A 23,247-nucleotide genomic window follows, 5' to 3' on the forward strand; every position below is an offset into this window, starting at 1 on the left:
ATATATTGAATTCTTAGCAATATTTTGTGCAAATACAAAGAACTTACTCATTACAACGTTTTCCCTCCACATTGTCTTTGCAATGACAAATACCAGTCTCGGCATCACAAGATGGCATATTACCAAATGAGCCACGAGGATCACAACCACAAGGTTGACAACCATGTGGACCAAACTGATAGTAATTAGCTTCACAACGATCACACTTGTCACCAGTAACACCAGGTTTACATTGACACTTGCCCTGGCTATTGCACTGCAAAGATCGTGAACCCACAGGATCACAACCACAATGGATACAATAACTGTCTTCGCGCATATAGAAATTCTCCTTACAACGTTCACAATTGGGACCATCACGATTGTCACGACAATCCAAACAGTGACCACCATGACCGGTCATATTGTAGAGATGAGCATCGAAGAAACATTTGTCGGCATAACCGTTACAATTACAGGCTGTGAAAAAAGGAAGGCAGTCATGAATTACAAAGTTCTTAACAATAAAATTAGATATTATTTTTTCAGTTATCGTTGAATACAGATTTTACGTTTTCAACGTAAATCCCATTCAAGATTACCATATGTAGTCAGTTTGGAGTTCTAAAAATTGGAACTAAACTTTAAAACAATCAAACAGTTGAAACATAGAGAAATACACATAGAGCGGAAACTAGAAAAAAAAATGTTTCTAATATAGGGGTTATATGGGGGGTAGGGTCAATTATGGACCGATCCTCACAAAAGTTTTTAGAAAGATCTAGATTCGAATAAAACTTGTTTATGTCGATATTAATAATTTTCTGCGGGTGACCTTGTATGACCTTGTATAGGAACAAATATTGCCATACTTTTTTCATAGAACTCAGAACAAAATTTTCTCAGGATTGCCGCATAATTAACATATGTATTTATGACTACTCAAACACCATTTCGAGAGGACATTTGTATGGAGGCTAGGTGAAATCGTGGGCCGATTTTGCACATTTTTAATACAAACAAACCTTATTAACAGAAAGAATTTGTCAGGCGGACGGACATACATATATAGATCACCCAGGATATACTATATATTTCTTATTTCTACGCTCAAAATTTTGATATGTTACAAACGGTTTTGTGCGATTGTTGTTTGCGTTTTCAAATAGTTTTTTTTACTAATACATTCTCATATCTTTGGTTTTTGACAACTAAGATATGTCTTTGACAGCAGAGTATCAATTCGAACGCTACCTGTACCCCGTTACTGTAACTTGTGAGAAGTTTTCGCATCGAAAAGAAATTAAAAATTCTAGTAGTCATTCAGTTTTTAACAGGATGACTTAGGTAATGTTTAAACTGAATACATTAAAAGTACAGACACAGAGAACGATTTACTAATACTCGCCCTGTGTTTAACAAGAAAACGGCTCCGATCAGAATGAAATTTGACATGGGCATATTCGAGTTTAAGTTATTAAAATGGACCCTACAAATGCTCCAGCGGCGGCGCTATGGGGGCTCAAAGTAGGGTACCTTCGACATGTAAAATTTTTAAACACGTTAACATTTATTTGTTTCCCATCCGATTTCAAAGATTTTTACATTTTTGGAAAGCGCCCGTCATGCTGTGTGTGTGCTATTTATCTCTTAAAATTTTCAAGTCATAGACATTTGAAAATTGAAATTTAAAAATTTTGCCATAAATAAATATCAAAAATGGATTCCCCGACCCCAAAAATAGTAAAATATCACAATATTCCGGGATAATAAAAATAAATAGGCATTGTTTTATCAAATTTTTAATTATTTTGTCTTGTTAGCCAGCGTTCCAAAATCAATAACTTAAAAAAAAGCCTTGAGGGTTTTGTTTGGTTTCATCCCATTCCGATTTTGGTTCTTGCACAGTGTAATCATAATGTGTCGTAACAAAAACCAATATCACCCGAATTGTGGTAAAAAACCTGATGAATAATATCACAATACTTAAAGGAAAGTACAAAGGAGAAAACGTTTTGATACCACCGATCCCAATGGCTCCGATTTTAAATGCTTACAGTTGGTATGGCTTGCATTCGCAATTACAATTAACAAATCTCAAGGGCAGTCATTGCGGACAGGACAACGTCTGTCGGGTCATAATTTTGAAAAATATTTATAACAATCTTTAAAATTTTAAAAAACTGTTGGAAATTTTTCATATGAATCATTTGTATGATTTTACCTAGACATTCATTCATCTTGTATATGTTTTTATTACAACTTATATTTTGTTTTAATATTTCCAAACCCAAATCGAGTAAGTTTAAGATAATCTTTTGAATTTAACTAAATCTTGCACAATCACTTCAACTTACTATTCACCAAATACCACATAACGGGTTGATGATTTATTATATTGGTTTCCAAAGAATATTCCCAGTTACTAGATACCAGCCAACTGCACGACAGTATTAACAAACAAAACAGTTTCATTCTTAACACCAGGAAAATTTCAACAAAACTAACTGATTTATAGCCAACTAAACTTTCACATACCATAAGTTTCTAATACTTACTAACGGCATCTAATATCTCTTCCAGCAATGAAAACACTAAAGAAAACGTAATTCTGGTTCTAACCATTTAAGGCCAAACAACAAATAACAACAGCAGACAACAATCACTAGAGTAGAGTAGAGTAGCAGCAACAACTTACCTTTGCATTCGTTGACTTCCGTAGAAGTTGCCCTTTTCCATTTGACGTCATTGTACAATGGCAGACATTTGTCACAATCTGGACCATCCGTATTGTGACGACATTCACAGACCAGTCTGCGTTCACCATTCATGCCAGTACTGGGCACACATTTACTAGCGTGGCCATTACACTTGCAGCGGGCACCAACAGCAATATCAGAAATGGCATAAAAATATGATCTCAAGACTTGAGCATCACCGAACAGTTCATCACCGAAAGTATTAAGACGATCAAGAGTAATACGAATATCAGTAGCAGTTACCCATTCCTGAGGAATAAATTCAAGTTAAATTTAAGAAACAAATTTAAATATCTTCATTAAACATACCTGCAGTTCAGTACTGCGTTCAAAATTAATACCACTAGGACGACCTTCCAATGTGGAGAAGGCAATTTCACCGTCTCTCAAGGGTGAAATGTCACTGTACTCACTGGTACACAAAGCATGGGCTTCACCCTCACCCTTGCGTATGGCTCTGGAGTCGGGTAAGGCGTAAGTATCTCTACAAGTGGCACTGTAATATTGATAGGGTATCCAGGGACAGGTCTCACAAGTACGTTTGTAAATGGCAAACGACTCTGGCCTGGGAGAACGGTACAATAGACGCACGTAAGTAATATCAAAAGATTTGCCTGAAATTTTAATTTTTTAAAAGTTAAAAAATATTTAATTAATTCATTCTTCTCTTGGTTAAACTTACGTAAATGCAGTGTTAAATTCACATGATTGGGATGTTGTATGCCTTCATACATGGTCTCCGATTGCCACCATGATGGATTTTGTGGATCATGCAAATCTGTTAAATATGATGGATTGTGATCTTCCCATCTATTTATTGTGTTAAAAAATTAAACAAATTATCAAGTTATTCAGTCGTTTGTGGGAGATGGCAAATTGTATTTATCTTTTTAATCTTTATATCACAATTATTTTGTATATTTACCTGCAAAATTCGCAGTTCTTGTAGTTGGAATTCATTGTTTGAACACAAAAGTGATTTTCTCCCTGCTCGCCGCAAGTATTTGTCGCTTCGATTTGCAATTGGTAAGCAGCATTTATGAATTCCGGCATACATTTCTATAAATAAGTAAGTGCAAAATAAAAATCATTAACATGATTAGATCATCATTGCTATAAACATACGAAATTAAATATTTATTTCCAAATTAGCTGGATGCATTGATTTTGAAAATCAAATGGAGAAATAATTGTATATTTAAATAATTATATGGTACTCATATGCATGTATGTATCTAAATATCTATATGTTTTAAACAGATTAGCTGTTAGTAATCAAATAGAAACAAGTTTGAATTTTTAAAACAAAATTAAGTTCTACTGTAGGATAAATCTGACCTCATTACCATTTAAACCATTCAAATATTTAAACCTGATTTTTTAAACTATAAGTTTAAATTGAGAAATCCAAACAAATATTGGGCAAATACAAGTTAAAGATGGGAAACTCATTTTAATATTGAGAAAAATCTAATTGAAATTATGTAATCCATATTAATATTAAGAAAATATGAATTTTAATTCACAATAGCAAATTAATATTGTGAAATCGAAATTAGTTTGAGAAAAATCGAATTAAAATTGAGAAATCGAATCTTATATTGAGAAATCCAATTAATATTCAGTAAATGTAATTTCAAGCTGAGAAAATACAACTTGATATTGAGGAAACCTAAATTAATATTGAAAAAAAAATAAATTTCTATTACATTTAAACCATAGGGAAATATACGTAGAGCGGAAACTCTCCTTTCAAAGATCGAACTCAGTTGCCAAAAACCTAAGTGGTGAGAATGTTTTTAAAAAAAAACAAGAAAGTATGTTCGGTCAAGCCCGACCATATAATACCCTACACTAAGTAAAAGAGAAAAGCTTTTTTCTTTTAAAATTTCAATGTGTGAATTACGTCTTAATGAAAGTTATTTATGTTGAATTTTGTGTACAGTGGTGGCCACCAATTTAAGACAAATACTTGAATTTTTTTCATCAACTGAATTTTAAGTGCGCTAGAGCCAAAATAAGAGGACCTCTAAGGGTATGAAATTTATTATTAATGTTTCTAGTTTCTGAAAAATGTTTTGAAAAATCGGTAAAACATATATGGACTAAGATATGTGGAAATACGTTGACCCACCTCAGCGAACATCCTCTGTTAATAACATGATATGACCGAAACTAATGGAACTAAAAATACGAAATTTGGTCCGAATATTGTATAATAATAAAAATATAATGATATAAATGTGAGAAAGTATGTTTATTTAAAAAAAAAATTTTTTGGTCAAGTTGTAGAAAAATTGTATGTGTTCGTGGTGAATATGTATGAATTGACACAGTCGAATAAAACACACTTGTGTGTTAAAACAGTCCTCATGCATACATATTTGTGGAAATATTTGAAAAAATAATTGACAATCACGTGGAATTTAGCAAACAATTTTTGTCTTAAATTCCTGGCCACCACTGTATATACCAACATTTTTAGGAGATTTATGCACGTTAAAGTGATTTTCGGAAGCGGGTCTATATGGGAGCTATGACTAATTATGGACCGATCGTAACAAAATTTGGTGACATGAATTTTGTATATATGAAACTTATTTGGAGCGAAATTTGTGTAGATACATATATAAATTAAACATTTATGACCGATAAAGTTCAATTTCGAGAGGACATTTGTATGGGGGCTTGGTGAAATAATGGACCGATTTCATCCAGTTTCAATAGGCATGGTCCTTGAAACATTTGTACAATATAAATTTATTCAAAATATTGTTAGCTATGAACTTTTATCTGGCAACATATGGATTTCGAGGCAAAATAACTGCCCATATTTAGAGGCCAAGAACGAATCAAGCCAATATCGGATACTCTTTTCCAAAGTGAAACGTATCCCAGAGAGTTTTGTATCGCTCGAAAATAATAGTACTCGAATGGGGCACGGTCTGGACTATAAAGCGGGTGAGGAAAAACTTCCCAACCACTTCTTTCTAAATACTATTTAACAGGTTTTGCAATATGTGGCCGAGCGTTGTCATGATGGAATATTACTGTTTCATGTCTGGAAGCATATTCTGGGTGTTTTTCGGCCATTCAGTTCCAATGTTCCCTTTTTTCGGACATGCAAAATCAAAATCGTTCTAGTTATCTCGGCTTCAATTCGTATGGTACCCAAAAGGACCAAAATTATCTTAAAGGAATGGACCTAAGCTTTCTTTTGAGCAAAAAAAAATGTTTGAAAAAGGGACCATATTGTTTTGAGTTACAAAATATTTATTTTGATAGATATCCCACTCGAATCGCACTAAGCGACCAAATAAGTCTTCAAGGAAAATATGTAAGCTTTATTTTAAGAAAAAAGGGCCCATTTAAAAAAAGTCAGAAAAGTTTTTGATTTCGGAAAAAAAATATTAAAAATTTTTTATATTTTTTTTAAATATTTTTTTTTTCGAAAGATTGAAGATATTTGGGACACATTTTGCTAAGAACATTAGGTAATAAGTTACATGGATAATTTTGGCCTCCTCTAACTCAGAGAGTTCTCGACCGATCTTGTTGAAAATTGTGCCTGAGTTACTATCCAATAGAACTTACTTTGGTGCAAATTTCATCCCGATCGGAAGAAATCGATTTCAAAAGTTGGTTCAATATTAATATGCGTTTCTGAATTTCAATTACATAGTTATTTATCAATATTAATTAGAATTTCTTGATTGCAATATTAATTTTTGGCCAATTTTGTATCTATATTTGGATTACTAAGTCATTAATATAGACAATATGGATATCTAATGATAGATATTCAAGGTCCTTTGCAACGCAGTATATAAGGCAATAGTAAATTGGACCTACAATGGGTCAAAACAGGGAAAAATATTTTTTAACCCGAAATTTTTTTTCACTAAAAAATTTGTATGTCATAAATTTTTATTTACCAACAAATTTAAAAAAAATTCAGAAAAAAAAATATTTCAAAAATTAAGAGAACTTCAGGAAATTAACATAAATATTTACTGGAGATTTTTCTAATATCGGGGAACTTTACCACCGGAGTAAAATTCTCTCCTGGGTCAAAAGTAAATTTTTTAAATAATTTGAATTAATTATGAAAATACTGCTCATATTTTGAGGCCAAGAACGAATCCAGTCAATATCGGATACTCTGTTCCAAAGTGAAGCGTATCCCAAAGAGATCATTCTGCGTCGATGGAAACAAATAGTAGTGAGACGGGGCACGGTCTGAATTATAAAGCGGGTGAGGTAAAACTTCGCAACCACTTCATTCTAAATACTCTTTAATAGTCATTGCAATATGTGGCCGAGAGTTGTCATGATTGAATATTACGTTTCATGTCTGGCTGCATATTCAGAGTGATTTTCGGCCAATCCTTATTTCAAACGAATCAGTTGCATTCGGTACAGGTTTCCTGTGATGGTCTTGTAAGATTTCAGTTAGAGTTGAGCATAATCGTTCTTTTTACTGATTGTTCATTTTTGTTCATTACAAATAAATGAATCAGTCTGTGTTTTCGTTCAGTTGTTCATTTTTATTCTGCGGTGTTTGACTGAACTAAGTGATTGAACGATTATCTGTGAATGTATTTGCAGATAGTGTACAATACGAACAGGTGACAACAGCTTTTACAAATAAATTTGGCAGGATTTTTAATAATGAAGTAAAGAATAACGAAAAACGTTTTTCTAAATTTGAATTTGAAACACATACAGAAATGTCAAACGAACAGAAAGAATAAAGGGGCCTGACCGAATAACACAGTGCAACAGTGAAAAAACACACGATAATGACTATATAGGTTCGACTCTACTACCAAAGAGTAGTAAAACCCTATACTCATTTTGTCCATTTTGGTGACCGATTTTTTTTTATGGGCCCCCAAAGTTTCTGAAAATCAGTGGGGCCTCTATCATCAGTTTTTTGTTAACAGCTAATTCAGACTTTGTGATACGGCTTAACTTTATATGGAAATAATATAGCTAAGAGTCCGCCATATAAATTTTGTTTTTTATGTATGACGTAAATTTGCGATAAAATTCTAAAGAAAATAAAACAAACCTGATAACAATTATTTCGTCCATATAAAAAATTACACGCATCCAAAGTTGAAGCATCTTTTTATATAATTCAACTTTGTATGCGTGTGTTTTTTAAGTTTTTTCCCAAAAAAGTCCCCCTATTTTTTCTTTTATAAAAAACTAATTTTCTTCGTGGCTATATAAATTTTTTTATGATCTGGAAAGAGAACTTAATGCAAAAACATATAAAGAAAAATTTGACTAACTTAAGCGGACATTGTACCCCCCAGCCCTATGCAAACTTGGCCAATTTTGAAACAAAATTTTAGGTTTGAGTAAAAAATTCTAAAAACGCAAAGCGCCGATCCACAAAAACTCATCATATTTTTATAGCCCTATATATTGTTTATATTCATACAAAACGCTTTTAATATCACACTGTCAATAACTTCAAAGTGAGCTATTTTCTAAAAACTCAGTTTATGAAACACTTTTTCCCGGTTTAGGAATTTCGATGTTTGAAAACAAAGAATAGCAACATTAGTGATGCCATTGACTTAAGAACATTTAGATCTATATTACTTCCAAATTTTATTGTGATGTCTGTAACTATTCAAATTTTACATTAATTCAAAGTTTTTATTTTTCTTGATGGAAAATCACCATTTTATAATATAGTTAGTTTTTAAGGTAAAATACGTCCGAAAAAACACATAATTTATTCATTTCACTAAAATGTCAATCTCCAAGTCATAAGGTTTCCACCAATATCAAAAACGTATATAAAAAGCTTATGTTTACTCTTCAGAAGCTCCACAAACCTTGCCCATTTTCAAAAATTTTAATGTTTTTTCATATCTTGCATCAAGCCGGTCTTGCGTGATCAAGATTGGATAAAGTGATGCGCCCGGATCATACCGATAATGATTTGTCCATTCTTCGTTATTCCAGCACAATAGAGAAGTATACACTCGAACATACATTTTTAACAAAAAATGTTTGTTTTAGAGTCAAAAAATAGTAAAAAACTAAAATTTTTAAGCTACAAAGTGATTTTTTACAGCTTTTTAGAATACCTAGATATATTCGGATTGCATTGATATGTTCACAAGAGTTATTCAGATTTACCGTAGCTACAACTTTGCAAAATATTGTTATTGAAAAATTAGGAGTTCCTGTAAGTTATTCTAAAAAAAGTAAAAAAAAAATTTTCTTCCTATATTTTTTCAACAAAAGTGCACGAAAAAGCTATTTTTTGTAAACAAATTTTAACATAATTTATTTGGCGGTCTCTTAGCTATATTATTGCCATATAAAGTTAAGCCGTATCACAAAGTCTAAATTAGCTGTTAACCAAAAACTGATGACACCTTATTTAGAGGCCCCTCTGATTTTCAGAAACTTTGGGGGCCCATAAAAAAAAATCGGTCACCAAAATGAACAAACTGAGTATAGGGTTTTACTACCCGTTGGTAGTAGAGTCGAACCTATACTGTCATAATCTTGTGTTTTTCCAAAAGGCTTCATTTGTTGCATAGTGTAACAAAAAGTTTTGAACCCTGACTGTATTCAAATTTTTAAATTGAAATGTCAGACAAAAAAAAAACAACCCTAACAACCCTCTATGATACAAATGTATAACAACACACTAATTTATTTCTATAAGAATATTAATATGATGAATGATACATATCAATTATTATAAATTAATTCTTTAACAGACTCCACACATTCTTGAGAAATGTCAACAATATTTGTTTAATGGAAGAGTGACATCAACAAATTATTAAATAAATTAAAATAAACAATATACATTAACACAACGTGTGCATAATTTATTTATACAAACTAAAATATATAAGCAGGGCAACCAAAAATATGCTCTAAAAAAAGTATTTTATGCGCATAAAATATGCACTTAAAAACGAAAAATATTCTACTAAAATATAAAAAATATACACTTAAAAATAGTTGGATATTGTTTGATTTCAAAATTTCATTAAAAAAATATATATGAAGTAAATAAAATATTGAGCTCATAATTTAAAATAGGTTATTATAGGATTAAATTTCGATCTTAGTGAATTTGGCACTACATGAAAATAGTTTGATTCAATTCATTTTATTATATTTAGCAATAAATTACTATATGTTTACTTAAGTTTTAAAATTTTTAAACTAAACCTTTGTTTTAGATTTCCGAGTTTCTTAGACATTCTTAATCAATTGATTTGTCTCATCTTTTAAGCTGCCTAATACTTCAAACTTTTTTTGGTAATTAGTGGCATAATATTTTACTTTCAATCCATGTGTCCCAATGTTTATAGGATCCCTACTGAGGATGTACCCAATCAATTTCTCGAAATGTTTCTATTCTATATGAAGCTTTAAAAACTTTTTTACCATTTAAATAATATTTCAAAAACTCTATGAATAGCCTGTGTCATTTTATGGTAAAAATTGCAATGGATTTTGGAGCATTCGTCATATATCTAGATTAATATCTGAATACGGCTTTTAAAATTTAAATATAATTATAAAAAAGCCTTGCAATAGTGGAATGACTGCAATTAAAAAAATATAAAAAAACTTTTTATTCAAGTTTTATCATTGGGAGTCAAAATTCCCATGTTTCTTCTTTTCTTATCCATTGTATCGTCTATCGATATCCACGTATATTGTTTTTTAATGATTTCTTAATAACTTTTTTTTACAAGTTATGTAAATACATATATCAATGGGTTTTGAACGCGAAATTTTCGATGGATCTTAATATTCTAAACATCTGTTGAATACTTATTCAATTTTACATTAATGGTAAACTATTAATGCCAAACCATAACTGTCTCAAGCTGCCTTAAATTCCTTCTTTTAAATGTATTAAAAAATGTGTTATGAAGTTGCCCATAATAACATACAATATTGGAATTTTCTTTTAATTTTTTACGTATTTTTACTATTTGTTAAATTTTTATATTTGTGTGTGTATATTTTTAATTTAATTGAAACATATGGAAACTAAGCACCCTTAAGTCAACGAAAATTCTATGAAGATAAGTCGATTATGGGGACTCCATTTTGGTATTTAAGTAGCTTAGACCAATTATCATTGGACCTCAACAAAATAGTAAAATATAGAAATGAAAAATTACAATACAAACAATAAAATTATATCAGGAAAATAAAATAATGACAAATAAAAGAAAATATGCAACAAAAATATGCAGTTATGAGTTAAATATGCAAAAATATGCTAAAATATGCAGTAAAGAGCAAAATATGCAAAAATATGCACTAACAAATCGATGCCAAAATTCTTAAAATTATCTGAAACAGATATAAAACTAACTCATATGTTTATACGACGCACAGCAAAAAATATGATATTGCATATTTTTGGTTGCCCTGTATATAAGTTATTTAAACACTTGAAAATTTAAGAATTTGAGTAATTCATTAAGTGTTTTTTTAATTTGTTTAAATATAAAATTTTTGAAGAAAATAAACATTAAGTGCTGTTGCACAAATGGAGTAACCGATATATTCTAATTATTCAAATATTCAAAAATTGACCTATATAGGAACAATGGGCATGGCACCTCCCATACAAAGTAAAAATTTATTATTGCATATCTGGAGAACTATTATAGTGGGAGTATTCAAACTTTGTGTGAGCTATGGCAGAACAACGTTTGCCGGGACAGCTAGTATTCTTATATAAAACAAGTAAGAGAGCTATATTGATGGCTGTGACGAATCTTATATACCGTTCACCAAATTATACTTTAAAATAAAAATTTTAAATATTTTTATGTAAACAAAATTTAATTTTTTTCAAATTGTTTTTTTTTAAGAAGATTAAAAGTTTCAATCTCGTATTTCGGTCATGGTGTAATCAAAGTGGGATGGAATCTATATACATAGATACATAACTGACTGATCTCAGCATTTTTGTTGAGATCATTGTTAAAATTACTGTTTTAACAGTCAAAGTTCTGTTGATTCATATTTTCATTACCATCAGAAATGGTGTACATTTGGGTTGGCACACATTTAAAAATGTTAAGTGAATAAAAATAAAGTAAATATTTAATAAATAACTAAATTTTAATTCATTACTTTGGCTTTTAACTTACCTGAGGTTTATTATATTTATCGTAACATTCCAAGGCTGGCATAAATGTGGTGGGACCATGACCATACGACAATTGTGGTCCATTATTTAGCAGCAATATTGTCATAAGAGACCATGAGAGTATAGAATGTTGAGAGGAGCTTAAGCTCCACTTACTGCGTTTCATTGTTGTTGTCGTTGTACTTTTTTGTGGTTCGTTTTATTTGTATCTTGTATCTGTTATTATTCTTATTTACAATTTAATGTTGGCTGTGGGTTTCTTAAGGGAGAGTGTGTATTTAATTACTGCTATTAACAGTTTGCGGTACAAGAAAACGTTGTTTTTTTTAAAACAAATAAAAGGAAATCTTGTTTTTTTCTTTCAATTTTTTCAACACATTTTCACTGAAAAAAAGAAGTTACTATAAGAAAGAGAGAAAATAAATAAAAAAATTAATCATGTTTTCTTAAATATCTATCTATGGTCTACTTAAAATTTCAACAAAATTTGTATTTATTGTTGGAGTTTCTTTCCACACATGGCAGACAGATTAATGGCTCATTTTCAATTAGATTTCCAGCTAACTGCCAGCAATGAGAAAGTATGTATATTTGCAGTTTTTTTGTTTTGTATATTTTTCATTAGATGTCGGTTGTAAGATCTGGATATATGTATTTTTAGCTGTAGACGTTTCCATATGTTGTTTTTGATCGTTTGTATAGAAATGCCCCCTAACAACAACAATTGATTCATTTATTTAGTACGAATTTATATTTTGTTTGTTCTATTTTTTCTCTTCATTTGCTTAATATTAACCGCAAAAACATTTGGAATGAACAAAAACTTGTATAAACAAAAAACGATCATAAAATAATTGAAAAGTCAACAAAACTTCTTAGACACACATATTGCACAGTATTTCTTTTTTTTTACTTATTTTGTTTTGTTGAATTTATGAAGTCATTTTTATATGTGGCTGTATTGTATATGTTGGAGAGAAAAAAATTTGATCTCAAATAGTTAAAGGTAGCAGCTCATTAAGTAACCACGATAAACACGAGCATGAAAAGTTCCTACCAAGTCGTTTTTATTAATTAGAAAAAAATCTACAGTCTAAAAATTTTAGCCTTTTTTAAACAATTCATTTACACCATGTTCATTACAAGATTCTGGAAAAAAAATTTGTGATCATATAAAAAAACTTAAAAATGCGGGATTTGAACAAAGCTCAATATATGCCGGAAGTTTTGCTTTACTTCTTTAAAGTATATGGTGAATGTATTGAAAGCATTATTCCATGAAGATTGTTGTAAAAATTCAACATAAGCTTGCAAGCAATATTTTTGAAGGACGGAGATTTAAAGTGACATATTTTTTAATCTAATCTAATATTGACTTGAAATTTTTTTTTTGTAAAACCAAAAATTCGCTTATCTAAACAAAAACAAGTAAGAAAATATGGTCGGTCAAGCCCGACCATATAATACCATACACTAAGTAAAAGAGCAAAAGCATTTTTCTTTTAACATTTCAATAATTTTTGTTTTTGAGTGATTTTCGGAAGTGGGCCTTATATGGGGGCTATGACCAATTATGTTCCGATCACCATGAAATTAGGTCGTGTAATTTATGTCTATATGAAAGTTTACTATGTTGAATTTTGTGAGTATACCAACATTTTTAAGCGATTTATGCACGTTAAAGTGATTTTCGGAAGCGGGTCTATATGGGAGCTATAACTAATTATGGACCGATCGTAACCAAATTTGGTGACACGAATTTTGTATATATAAGACTTATTTGGAGCGCAATTTGTGGAGATACATATATAAATTAAACGTTTATGACCGATAAAGTCCAATTTCGGAAGGACATTTGTATGGGGTCTAGGTGAAATAATGGACCGATTTCAGCCATTTTCAATAGGCTTGGTCCTATGTACTAAATTTTATCGAAATATCTTCAAAATTGCGACCTGTACTCTGCGCACAAGGTTTACATGGACAGCCAGCCAGCCAGCCAGCCAACTAGACGGATGGACAGACGGGCATCGTTTAATCGACTCAGAAAGTGATTCTAAGTCGATCGGTATACTTTAAGGTGGATGTTAGACTAATATTTTTGGGCGTTACAAACATCTGCACAAACGCATAATACCCTCCCCACTATGGTGGTGTAGGATATAAAAATTAGTTCGAAATAAATGTGGATTAAATTGTTCCTAATATTTGCAATCCTATTAAAATTTTGATACAAATTTTAGTTTTAGAAAATCAATAAATATGTAATTTGAAATAAAATCTTTATTTATTAACAAAACTCAATAAAATTTTCAACGTTTTTTAAATTTGTCATTCTAAATAACTACAACTGGTCAAAAGGTCAAAGGGTATCCTGCAATTCCTAAAAAATCGATCGAAAATCCCAAAAATGGTATTTTTAAAAATTTTGCTCATAGGGTCCACATTTCCTTCGGGGCTGGGAAAATACTTTGGGGATAAATAGGAAACACATCATGGTTTTCAAAGCTTCTTTCTATTTTCTGATCCCAGCTTTAAGATTTTAAAACATGTGGCTCAAAATTGAAATTTTGATAAAAAATGGGTAAAATTTCGAAGGGCCTAGGGGCAACATATTCGAAAATTGGGACATCTATTTTATACTAAAATGTTCACCGTAAAGATACCTTACAGAAAAACATAAAACTATTATATGGTCTTGAAGAAAGTTTTTTTTTAATAAAAAAAAGAGTTAAGTCAACTTTTCGCACAAAAAACAGCAAACATCTATTTTTTAAATTTTTATATTGAAAATCGTTCAATTTTGGAACCATAATTGATATTGCTCTAAAATCTTTCGTATATTATTGGTAATTTAGTTGTCTAACTTACAAAAAGTACGGGATATATTTTTAAAAAAGCGGACCAAGGTATGGCCAACTTTTAAAATTTCCATTTTGAAATGCCTATAACTAGGAAATTATAAGAGATAAATAGCACACGCATGTTTATTCAAGACCTAGCTAAGCGCTTTCCAAAAATATAAAAATCTTCGAAATCGGATGGGAATCCGAAAAATGGAACGTGTTTAAAAATTATACATGTCGAAGGTAACCTACTTTGGGCTCCCATAGCGCCATCCCCTGCAGCATTTGTAAGGTCCATTTTAATAACTTAAACTCGAATTCTGCTTGTCTACGCTTACGTCAAATTTTATTCCGACCGGACCAGCCGTTTAGAAATACCAGATTTATTTCCACACAATTTTGATTCTGTCCCACTGTACAATGTTAAACAAAAAGTTATAGAAAAAATCTTTTTTTGCTTTTTTAAGTTTTTTTTTTGGAGTTTGATTGGTGTAAATTATGTTATGTCAAATCCATGTTCAGCATGCAAAAAGTATTAGGAAAACATGTATTGCAAGAAAAAATTTTTCCAAAAAAATTTTGAATATTAATAATTTTAAAAGATATAGGGTTTTGCAATCAGAAAAATTAATTGTGTAAGATAGAGAAATAACAAAAATTCAAATCAAACAGCAAAAAACAAATATGTTATAAAATTCACTCCATAGATGAGGGCTGTTTTATTGAACATTTTACCATAAAAAAGTCATTTTCGTGAAAATCAAAGATAGAGGGTTTTGAATATAGGCCCTCGATATGATAGCTAAATTTATTGAAAGGAAAACTTATTTTTTTAAAATATTTACAGCGAAAATTAAAAAAAAATTCCACTAATCGACTTTTCTTTCAGATAGTTGATTTATTGTGATATCGTTATAGATTATCCGATTTTTTTTCCAACCAAAAAGTAGTTGCATACGATACTTTAACCATAGAGAATAGACATAGAGTGGAAACTCTCCTGTCAAAGACCTAACTCAGTTGTCAGAAACCTAAGTGGTGATAATGTTTTAATAAAAAAAACTATGTGAAAACAAAAACAACACTCATATGTGTGATTATTTTGAGTAATTTTTTGTTTGAGTTTTTTTCTAGTTTCCGCTCTATGTTTTCTATGAGTTTAACGTGCTAAAACTTAAAAAGACAGGTTTTGCTTAATTAAAATTATGCCAATTCATAGAACTCTCTAGGAACTATTATTTAAGTTCAATTTAATCAGTAAGTTAGAAATTGTAGTACAAATATGAAATGAATGAAACAATTCTTGTTAGTTTCAAACAAATCATTAAATTAGTTACTTCAATTGAGCTTAATTCACAAAAATCTTAATTCGGAAAATTCGGAATATCAGCCATTCATTGCATAAATCCATGCCCAACATCCAATGCTTAGAATTAATTAATTTAATTGTCATTAATTCACAAAAATCTTAATTCAGAGTTAAAAAATATCAGCCATTTATTCCATAAATCCATACCCAACTTCTAATTCATTAGCTTGATTCAAAGGCATTTATTTAAATAGAATTCATTAGTTGTTGGAATTAATTCATAACAGAATTCATTGAACCTTTGAATGATTTAAATTTTCTTAAAAAAATATTTTTTCTTCATTCAGTTTTAGTTTTGTTTTTAATCATTTAAAAAGTGACTTGAAAACAAATGAATAGATTTCAACAGAAGAAAAATGTAATCATTCAATACATTTTTATAAATATTTGGTAATGAATTTAAATTCAACAATATTTGAATGATGCAATAAGGAACTAATTTTAAAGGAATGAATTCTGAAAAGAATGAATTCATTATCATAATGAATTCAACATCATAATGAATTCATTAACGGTTTGGTTAAAAGATAAAATTTATTTTGATTTCGAAAATATAATTAAAAACTTTTGATTTCAAATCATATTATTTCATGTAAATGTCTCTTGAACTAAAAGCGATAAATTGCACATTTTCAAGTATTTCTTGACATTCGGATAATGAAATTATTTTTTTGTGATCAAATTTGGAGGCCGCTATTCCATCCACTATTCCACTTACGAATTCTTGTAAATTTAAATCAACTCAGAATACCCCTGTTCTGACTGTGTAAAATTTCACTAAGAATCGATAAATAGCTACCGAGTTATATCCAAAATAAAATGTCGAAGTTCGAGTTTAAGTTTTCGTGGCGGACTTCACAGACAACTGAAAATAGCCGCTCAGATACATCAATAACATTTTTGTACACTTTCACTCAAAAACATGAATGAAAAAACAAAACGGCAAGTTACCGTGTCTTGCAAGTCTGTACTCAAATTTGAAAAAAATTGTTCACCTTAACGCGACCTTACCTCTGACATCACTAAAATTGCGCTGAAGACTTGCGCAACTAATTGTCTAATGTGGAAGGGGTATTTCCAATTTCCTGTGTACAATTCCAATTCAAATATTTGAATACATATATTGGGATAAAATATGCTCTTATAGTAAAAGAGTCATAAGCATCTGGTCTGATTTTTTTCAAAATAATGGTCACATTTTATAATACAAAAGAAACCTCAAGGAAATATTGAAATGAAAAATGTGTAAAATTTCCAAATTTAACACATTTCATGTATAAAATTTTACTTCAACGTAATTGTTATAAAATCTCATAGCTGCGAATACCCAATGGAATAAAATATTAGCCGTTTATCAATATTGGACCAAATTTGAACTGACTGCCTTTTTCCCAGGATTTACTATAACATTGATTTCAAATAAGAATCTCAACATATTCTATATCAATGTTTCAAGAAACCAAAATGTAGGCTAAAAAGGTTGACGTTACCTGTTATATTGTAACTATTTCACTTTTTTCACAGAAATTAAAATAACTCTGTCCAACAGCATTTTAGGAACAGAATAGCGACCTTATAATTCTGAAAGGTCATGTTGAGTACAGCATTTTTGTAGAATAAACTTATAGTCCAGCTGGTCTGAATTTTTTTTACAGTGGGTCAAAGTTTTAATTTTTTGATCGAAGGGAGCAGTATACTAACTGAAAAAAATGTTGTAAGTTAATATCTGAGAGAATTCTTATGGTCAGAGTTATATTATGGAATTTTATGGAGATAATTTTTGTGAAAGATCTTAACCCTTTAGCTCCTCTCTTTAGGGGTCAATTTGACACTTTTTTGAGAAAATCAAATAAAGTCCTTTCAAAAAGGACATTTAAGGATTCAAATATTATACGAAAATTTTTGAATATTGGGATTTTCCATGAACAAAAATATAAAATTTTAACGGTTAAAGATATTATAACAAAATTTGGAAATAGTGTAGATCCAAATGTCTTTAAAGCAATGGAACTATAATCTTTAACACATTTTATTTTCAAATACCAAAATTCCTAATACGGGGAAAATGTGTTCCAAAAACTGAGTTTTTTAGAAAACACCCTACGTCGACGTTATTTACTGTGTGATAGTAAAATAACTTTGTACGTGTTTAAATAAGATATAGGGCTATACATGCATGGAGCTCTTTCGAGGATCGGTGCTTTGCCTTTTTAGAATTTTTTGCTCAAACCAAACATTTTTTTTTTAATTGGCAAAGTTTGGATAAGTCTGGAGGCGACTAGGTCCACTTAAGTGAGCCAAGTTTTACTTTGTACGCTTTTGCATTAGGTTCTCTTTTCGAATCATGTACAAAGTTTATATAGTCCCGAAGAAATTTTTTTTCTACAAAAGAAAATATATAGGGACTTTTTTTTGGGAAAAACCCAACTTTGAATGCGTGTAACTTTTTATAGGGACGACATGACTGTTAGGAAGTTGTTTTTATAGTATTCGAAATTTTATCGCGAATATAGGTGATATTTAAAATAAAACAATTTCGAACCACGGTAGGCCTGACATATCCAAAAAACTAAAAAAAGATCGAACAAAATTAAAAAAAAGTAAATAAATAAACCTAAATAACTCTTGACCTAAAAGTGATAATCTACATATGTATATATATTTTTGTAGATCTTCTCTAGGACTATTTATATTTTAAATATCAGCTCATTCGGATTATAAATAGATTTTTGTGAGACCCAAGGTGGCGTGCAATTTTGCTAATTTAGCGTAAAGTGCTTTATCTACATCAATTTTCCGGCAAAAATTTTCGTCGAATATTTTAATCCTTAAATGTCCTTTTTGAAAGACCTTTTTTTCATTTTCTCGAAAAAAAGGGGTCAAATTGACCCCTAAGGAGAGGAGCTAGAGGGTTAAGATAATCCACAAAAATTATCCCCATAAAATTCCACAATATAACTCTGACAATAAGAATTCTCTTAGACATTAACTTACAAAATTTTTTTCAGTTAGTATACTGCTCCCTTCGATCAAAAAATTAAAACTTTGACCCACTGTAAAAGAAAATTCCGACCAGGTGGACTATAAGTTTATTCTACAAAAATGATCTACTCAACATGCCCTTTCAGAATTATAGGGTCGCTATTCTGTTCCAATCAAAAAGTCTCAATTTGTTGGACAGTGTAATTATTTTTGTATTTTTCACATATGTATCCTCGCAGACGCTATTATTATTTCTAAGAATTACTTCTATTACAAATGTCTGACATATAGCAGCATCCAGTTGCAGATGAATTGCAGCTTTTAAATATAATGAAAAAATTCTCGGTCACATATCATTCAAATACAAAGAATATTCAAATTCCTCAAAAATTATGAAATTTGTTGTCTGTTGCTAAACTTTAATTGGATGATTTCATTGTTGCATGAACAAAAAACTAACTAACTTTGCACTTGCAATAAAAGCACATTAATTTTAATCTTAATTATTATGATGTCGGATTTAAATTTCAGTTTGATGCAGTCAAAACAATAACAGCAAAAAAAAGGTTAAATTAATTTAATCTTTAGTCTTGTTATTAATCAAAAATATACAACGAATATGTATAAGTAGTTTGTGTTTCTTCTCTTCATTCATGTGGTTTAAAATTACTACATACTAGAATTTGTTGTACAGTGTAAAATGATATCATTAAAAAAATAATTTTTTTAAATTGTAATTACATGCATTTTAACATTCACATCCAACATACACGTACAACAAATTAGTAGTTTTATGGAAAAACATTTCGTACTGTACTTAAACTTAAGTCCAGTTAATGTGGCATTGAAATAAATCTACAGAATGCAGGCCACTTTTTGTGGGGTGTCATTCTTCACTGCAGATATAAAGTGATAAAGAACACTGTAGAATCTACAGTGTAGATAATGTTCAGATTATGAAAATGAATAGTTTAGGAAAATTTTGTTAGATATTATACGTAGTAGCTTGATGTTCTAAAGAAATAGCTGAAGACTAGACGCTGAAAAATATTCAGAATTAGTTTGTAGTTATACCCTACACAACCATAGTGGGGAGGGTATTATGCGTTTGTGCAGATGTTTGTAACGCCCAAAAATATTAGTCTAACACCCACCTTAAAGTATACCGATCGATTTAGAATCACTTTCTGAGTCGATTAAACGATGTCCGTCCGTCTGGTTGGCTGGCTGGCTGGCTGGCTGACTGGCTGACTGGCTGACTGGCTGGCTGTCCATGTAAACCTTGTGCGCAGAGTACATGTCGCAATTTTGAAGATATTTCAATAAAATTTAGTACATATTACTTTTTCGGCCCAAGCCTATTGAAACTGGCTGAAATCGGTCCATTATTTCACCTAGCCCCCATACAAATGCCCCTCGAAATTGGACTTTATCGGTCATAAATGTTTAATTTATCTATGTATCTACACAAATTTCGATCCAAATAAGTTTTATATACACAAAATTCATGTCACCAAATTTTGTTACGATCGGTCCATAATTAGTCATAGCTCCCATATAGACCCGCTTCCGAAAATCACTTTAACGTGCATAAATCGCTTAAAAATGTTGGTATACACACAAAATTCAACATAGTTAACTTTAATATAGACATAAATCACACGACCTAATTTTATGGTGATCGGTCCATAATTGGTCATAGCTCCCATATAAGGCCCATTGCCGAAAATCACTCAAAAATATAAATTATTGATATTTTAAAAGAAAAATATTTTTGCTCTTTTACTTAGTGTAGGGTATTATATGGTCGGGCTTGACCGGCCATACTTCCTTACTTGTTTTTTTTAGATAAGTGAATTTTTGGTCTTACAAAAAAAAATTTCAAGTCAATATCTCAATTAGATTAAAAAATTCAAAGTACACGCTTGTAAGCACATAAGATTTTGTGAAAATGAGCGAATTCACTTAATTGTAAATAAATTCAAAAACAGTCCATCGATTTTTACGAACGATATCTCATTTTGATCCCAATACATGTGGCTTTGCGATAAAGCAATAAATCTAAACAATTTCTGCCGTTTTCGATTTTTCATGATTTTTTTAAAACAAAAAATTTTATATTTTTACATAAAAAATATATTTTTTGCTTCAATTTGTTATTATAACTCCGAAACTACTGAGCCGATTAAAACGCAATATATCTGTGAAAATTTGTACATAGCATGGGGAAAATTTTATGTATATAAAACAAAAAAGTAATATTTTGTGAAAATTAAAGAATTCACTTTATTGTAAATAAATTCGAAAATAATCCATCGAATTTTAAGATCGATATCTCATTTTGTTGCTATATGCCGCTTTGCAAAAAAGTAATAAACCTGAATAATTTCTGCCTTTTTCGATTATTGATGAGTTTTTTAAAACACAAAAATTTTCTATTTTTACATAAAAAATATATTTTTTGCTTTAATTTTTATTATAACTCCTAAACTCAGCCGATTAAAACGCAATAAATGGATTAAAGGTTATATAAATCTAAACTTTTCAACTTTTATTTTAATAATATCGGACTAACCCTTTTTGAGTAATCATAAATTATGTGGAGAAAAGTCTAAAAAAATTCACAATTTTACAAAAAAAACTTCTCCATAGAATTTAAAATTTGGACCATATTTGTACTACTGGAATCACAATACATCAAAATTGTGTAGTGGTTTAAAAAGCCTCTAAAATTTTTTAAATTTTGTTGCCCTGTGTTACATTTATTAGCAAAAATGCAAATATAACTGATATTTCATTTCAAAAACTTTAAAAGCTTTTTAAAATAATTTAAATGCGTTTTTTTTAGTAACTGTTAGAAGATTTTTTGAAATGCAAAATCAGTTATATTTGCATTTATTGGCATTTTTGAGATGAGTGCCTTGGGTACGCTTGGGCATTAGAGGGTTAATATTTCAAGTCAATGGTTTTCACATTTTATACTAAAATATTAATAGTTTAGAAATGCCAGGTTTATTTCAAAAAAAATGTTGATTCTGCCCCAACTTGAATTGGATAATATGGACATTCTGCACGAGCGATTTGAGGGCATGAACATCTCACGTGGAGTTGATGTGAACTGGCCACCGAGTTCGTGCAATCTGACAGTGCGAAATTCTTTGTGGGGTTTTCTTAAGTCGCAGTTCTAAGCGGTTGAAAAATATTCGATTTATTAAAAACAAGTAAGAAAGTATGGTCGGTCAAGCCCGACCATATAATACCCTACACCAAGTAAATGAGTAAAAATATTTTTCTTTTAAAATATCAATAATTTATATTTTTTGAGTGATTTTCGGAAGTGGGCCTTATATGGGTGCTATGACCAATTATGGACCGATCACCATAAAATTATGTCGTGTGGTTTATGTCTATATTAAAGTTAACTATGTTGAATTTTGTGTGTATACCAACATTTTTAAGCGATTTATGCACGTTAAAGTGATTTTCGGAAGCGGGTCTATATGGGAGCTATGACTAATTATTGACCGATCGTAACAAAATTTGGTGACATGAATTTTGTATATATAAAACTTATTTGGAGCGAAATTTGTGTAGATACATAGATAAATTAAACATTTATGACCGATAAAGTCCAATTTCGAGGGGACATTTGTATGGGGGCTAGGTGAAATAATGGACCGATTTCAGCCAGTTTCAATAGGCTTGGTCCTTGGGCCGAAAAAGTAATATGTACCAAATTTGATCGAAATATCTTCAAAATTGCGACCTGTACTCTGCGCACAAGGTTTACATGGACAGCCAGCCAACCAGACGGACGGACGGACGGACGGACATCGTTTAATCGACTCAGAAAGTGATTCTAAGTCGATCGGTATACTTTAAGGTGGGTGTTAGACTAATATTTTTGGGCGTTACAAACATCTGCACAAACGCATTACCTCCCCACTATGGTGGTGTAGGGTATAAATATATCTAATTTTTCCCCAGTGAACGCATTTACAAACCTCAGAGCCCTTGCGACAGGGGTTACCATTTTTTTAATTTCCTGACCTTTTTTGATTCCCGAGAAAATTTTTTCTACATTCCCGGGTACCCGGCTATTCCCGAAATATATAATGATACTGTAAATTATTTATATTATAG

General features: G+C 30.4%; 1 protein-coding gene across 1 annotated transcript in view; it reads right to left on the bottom strand.

Annotated features, from left to right (window-relative positions):
• The window catches only part of LanB2 (laminin subunit gamma-1), a 16,763-nt gene extending 4,478 nt beyond the window's left edge, over positions 1-12,285 (bottom strand). Inside the window, exons 1-6 of the mRNA XM_065506234.1 lie at positions 11,909-12,285; positions 3,664-3,797; positions 3,421-3,548; positions 3,048-3,352; positions 2,678-2,987; positions 48-459 (exon numbers count right to left, since the gene is read on the bottom strand). Coding sequence (XP_065362306.1) covers positions 48-459; positions 2,678-2,987; positions 3,048-3,352; positions 3,421-3,548; positions 3,664-3,797; positions 11,909-12,073 — 1,454 coding nt within the window. The 5' untranslated portion in view covers positions 12,074-12,285. The remainder of the gene's footprint in view (positions 1-47; positions 460-2,677; positions 2,988-3,047; positions 3,353-3,420; positions 3,549-3,663; positions 3,798-11,908) is intronic.
• Positions 12,286-23,247: the final 10,962 nt, after the last annotated feature.

The sequence above is a fragment of the Calliphora vicina genome, chromosome 3, assembly GCF_958450345.1.
Source record: "Calliphora vicina chromosome 3, idCalVici1.1, whole genome shotgun sequence".
NCBI lineage: Eukaryota > Metazoa > Arthropoda > Insecta > Diptera > Calliphoridae > Calliphora > Calliphora vicina.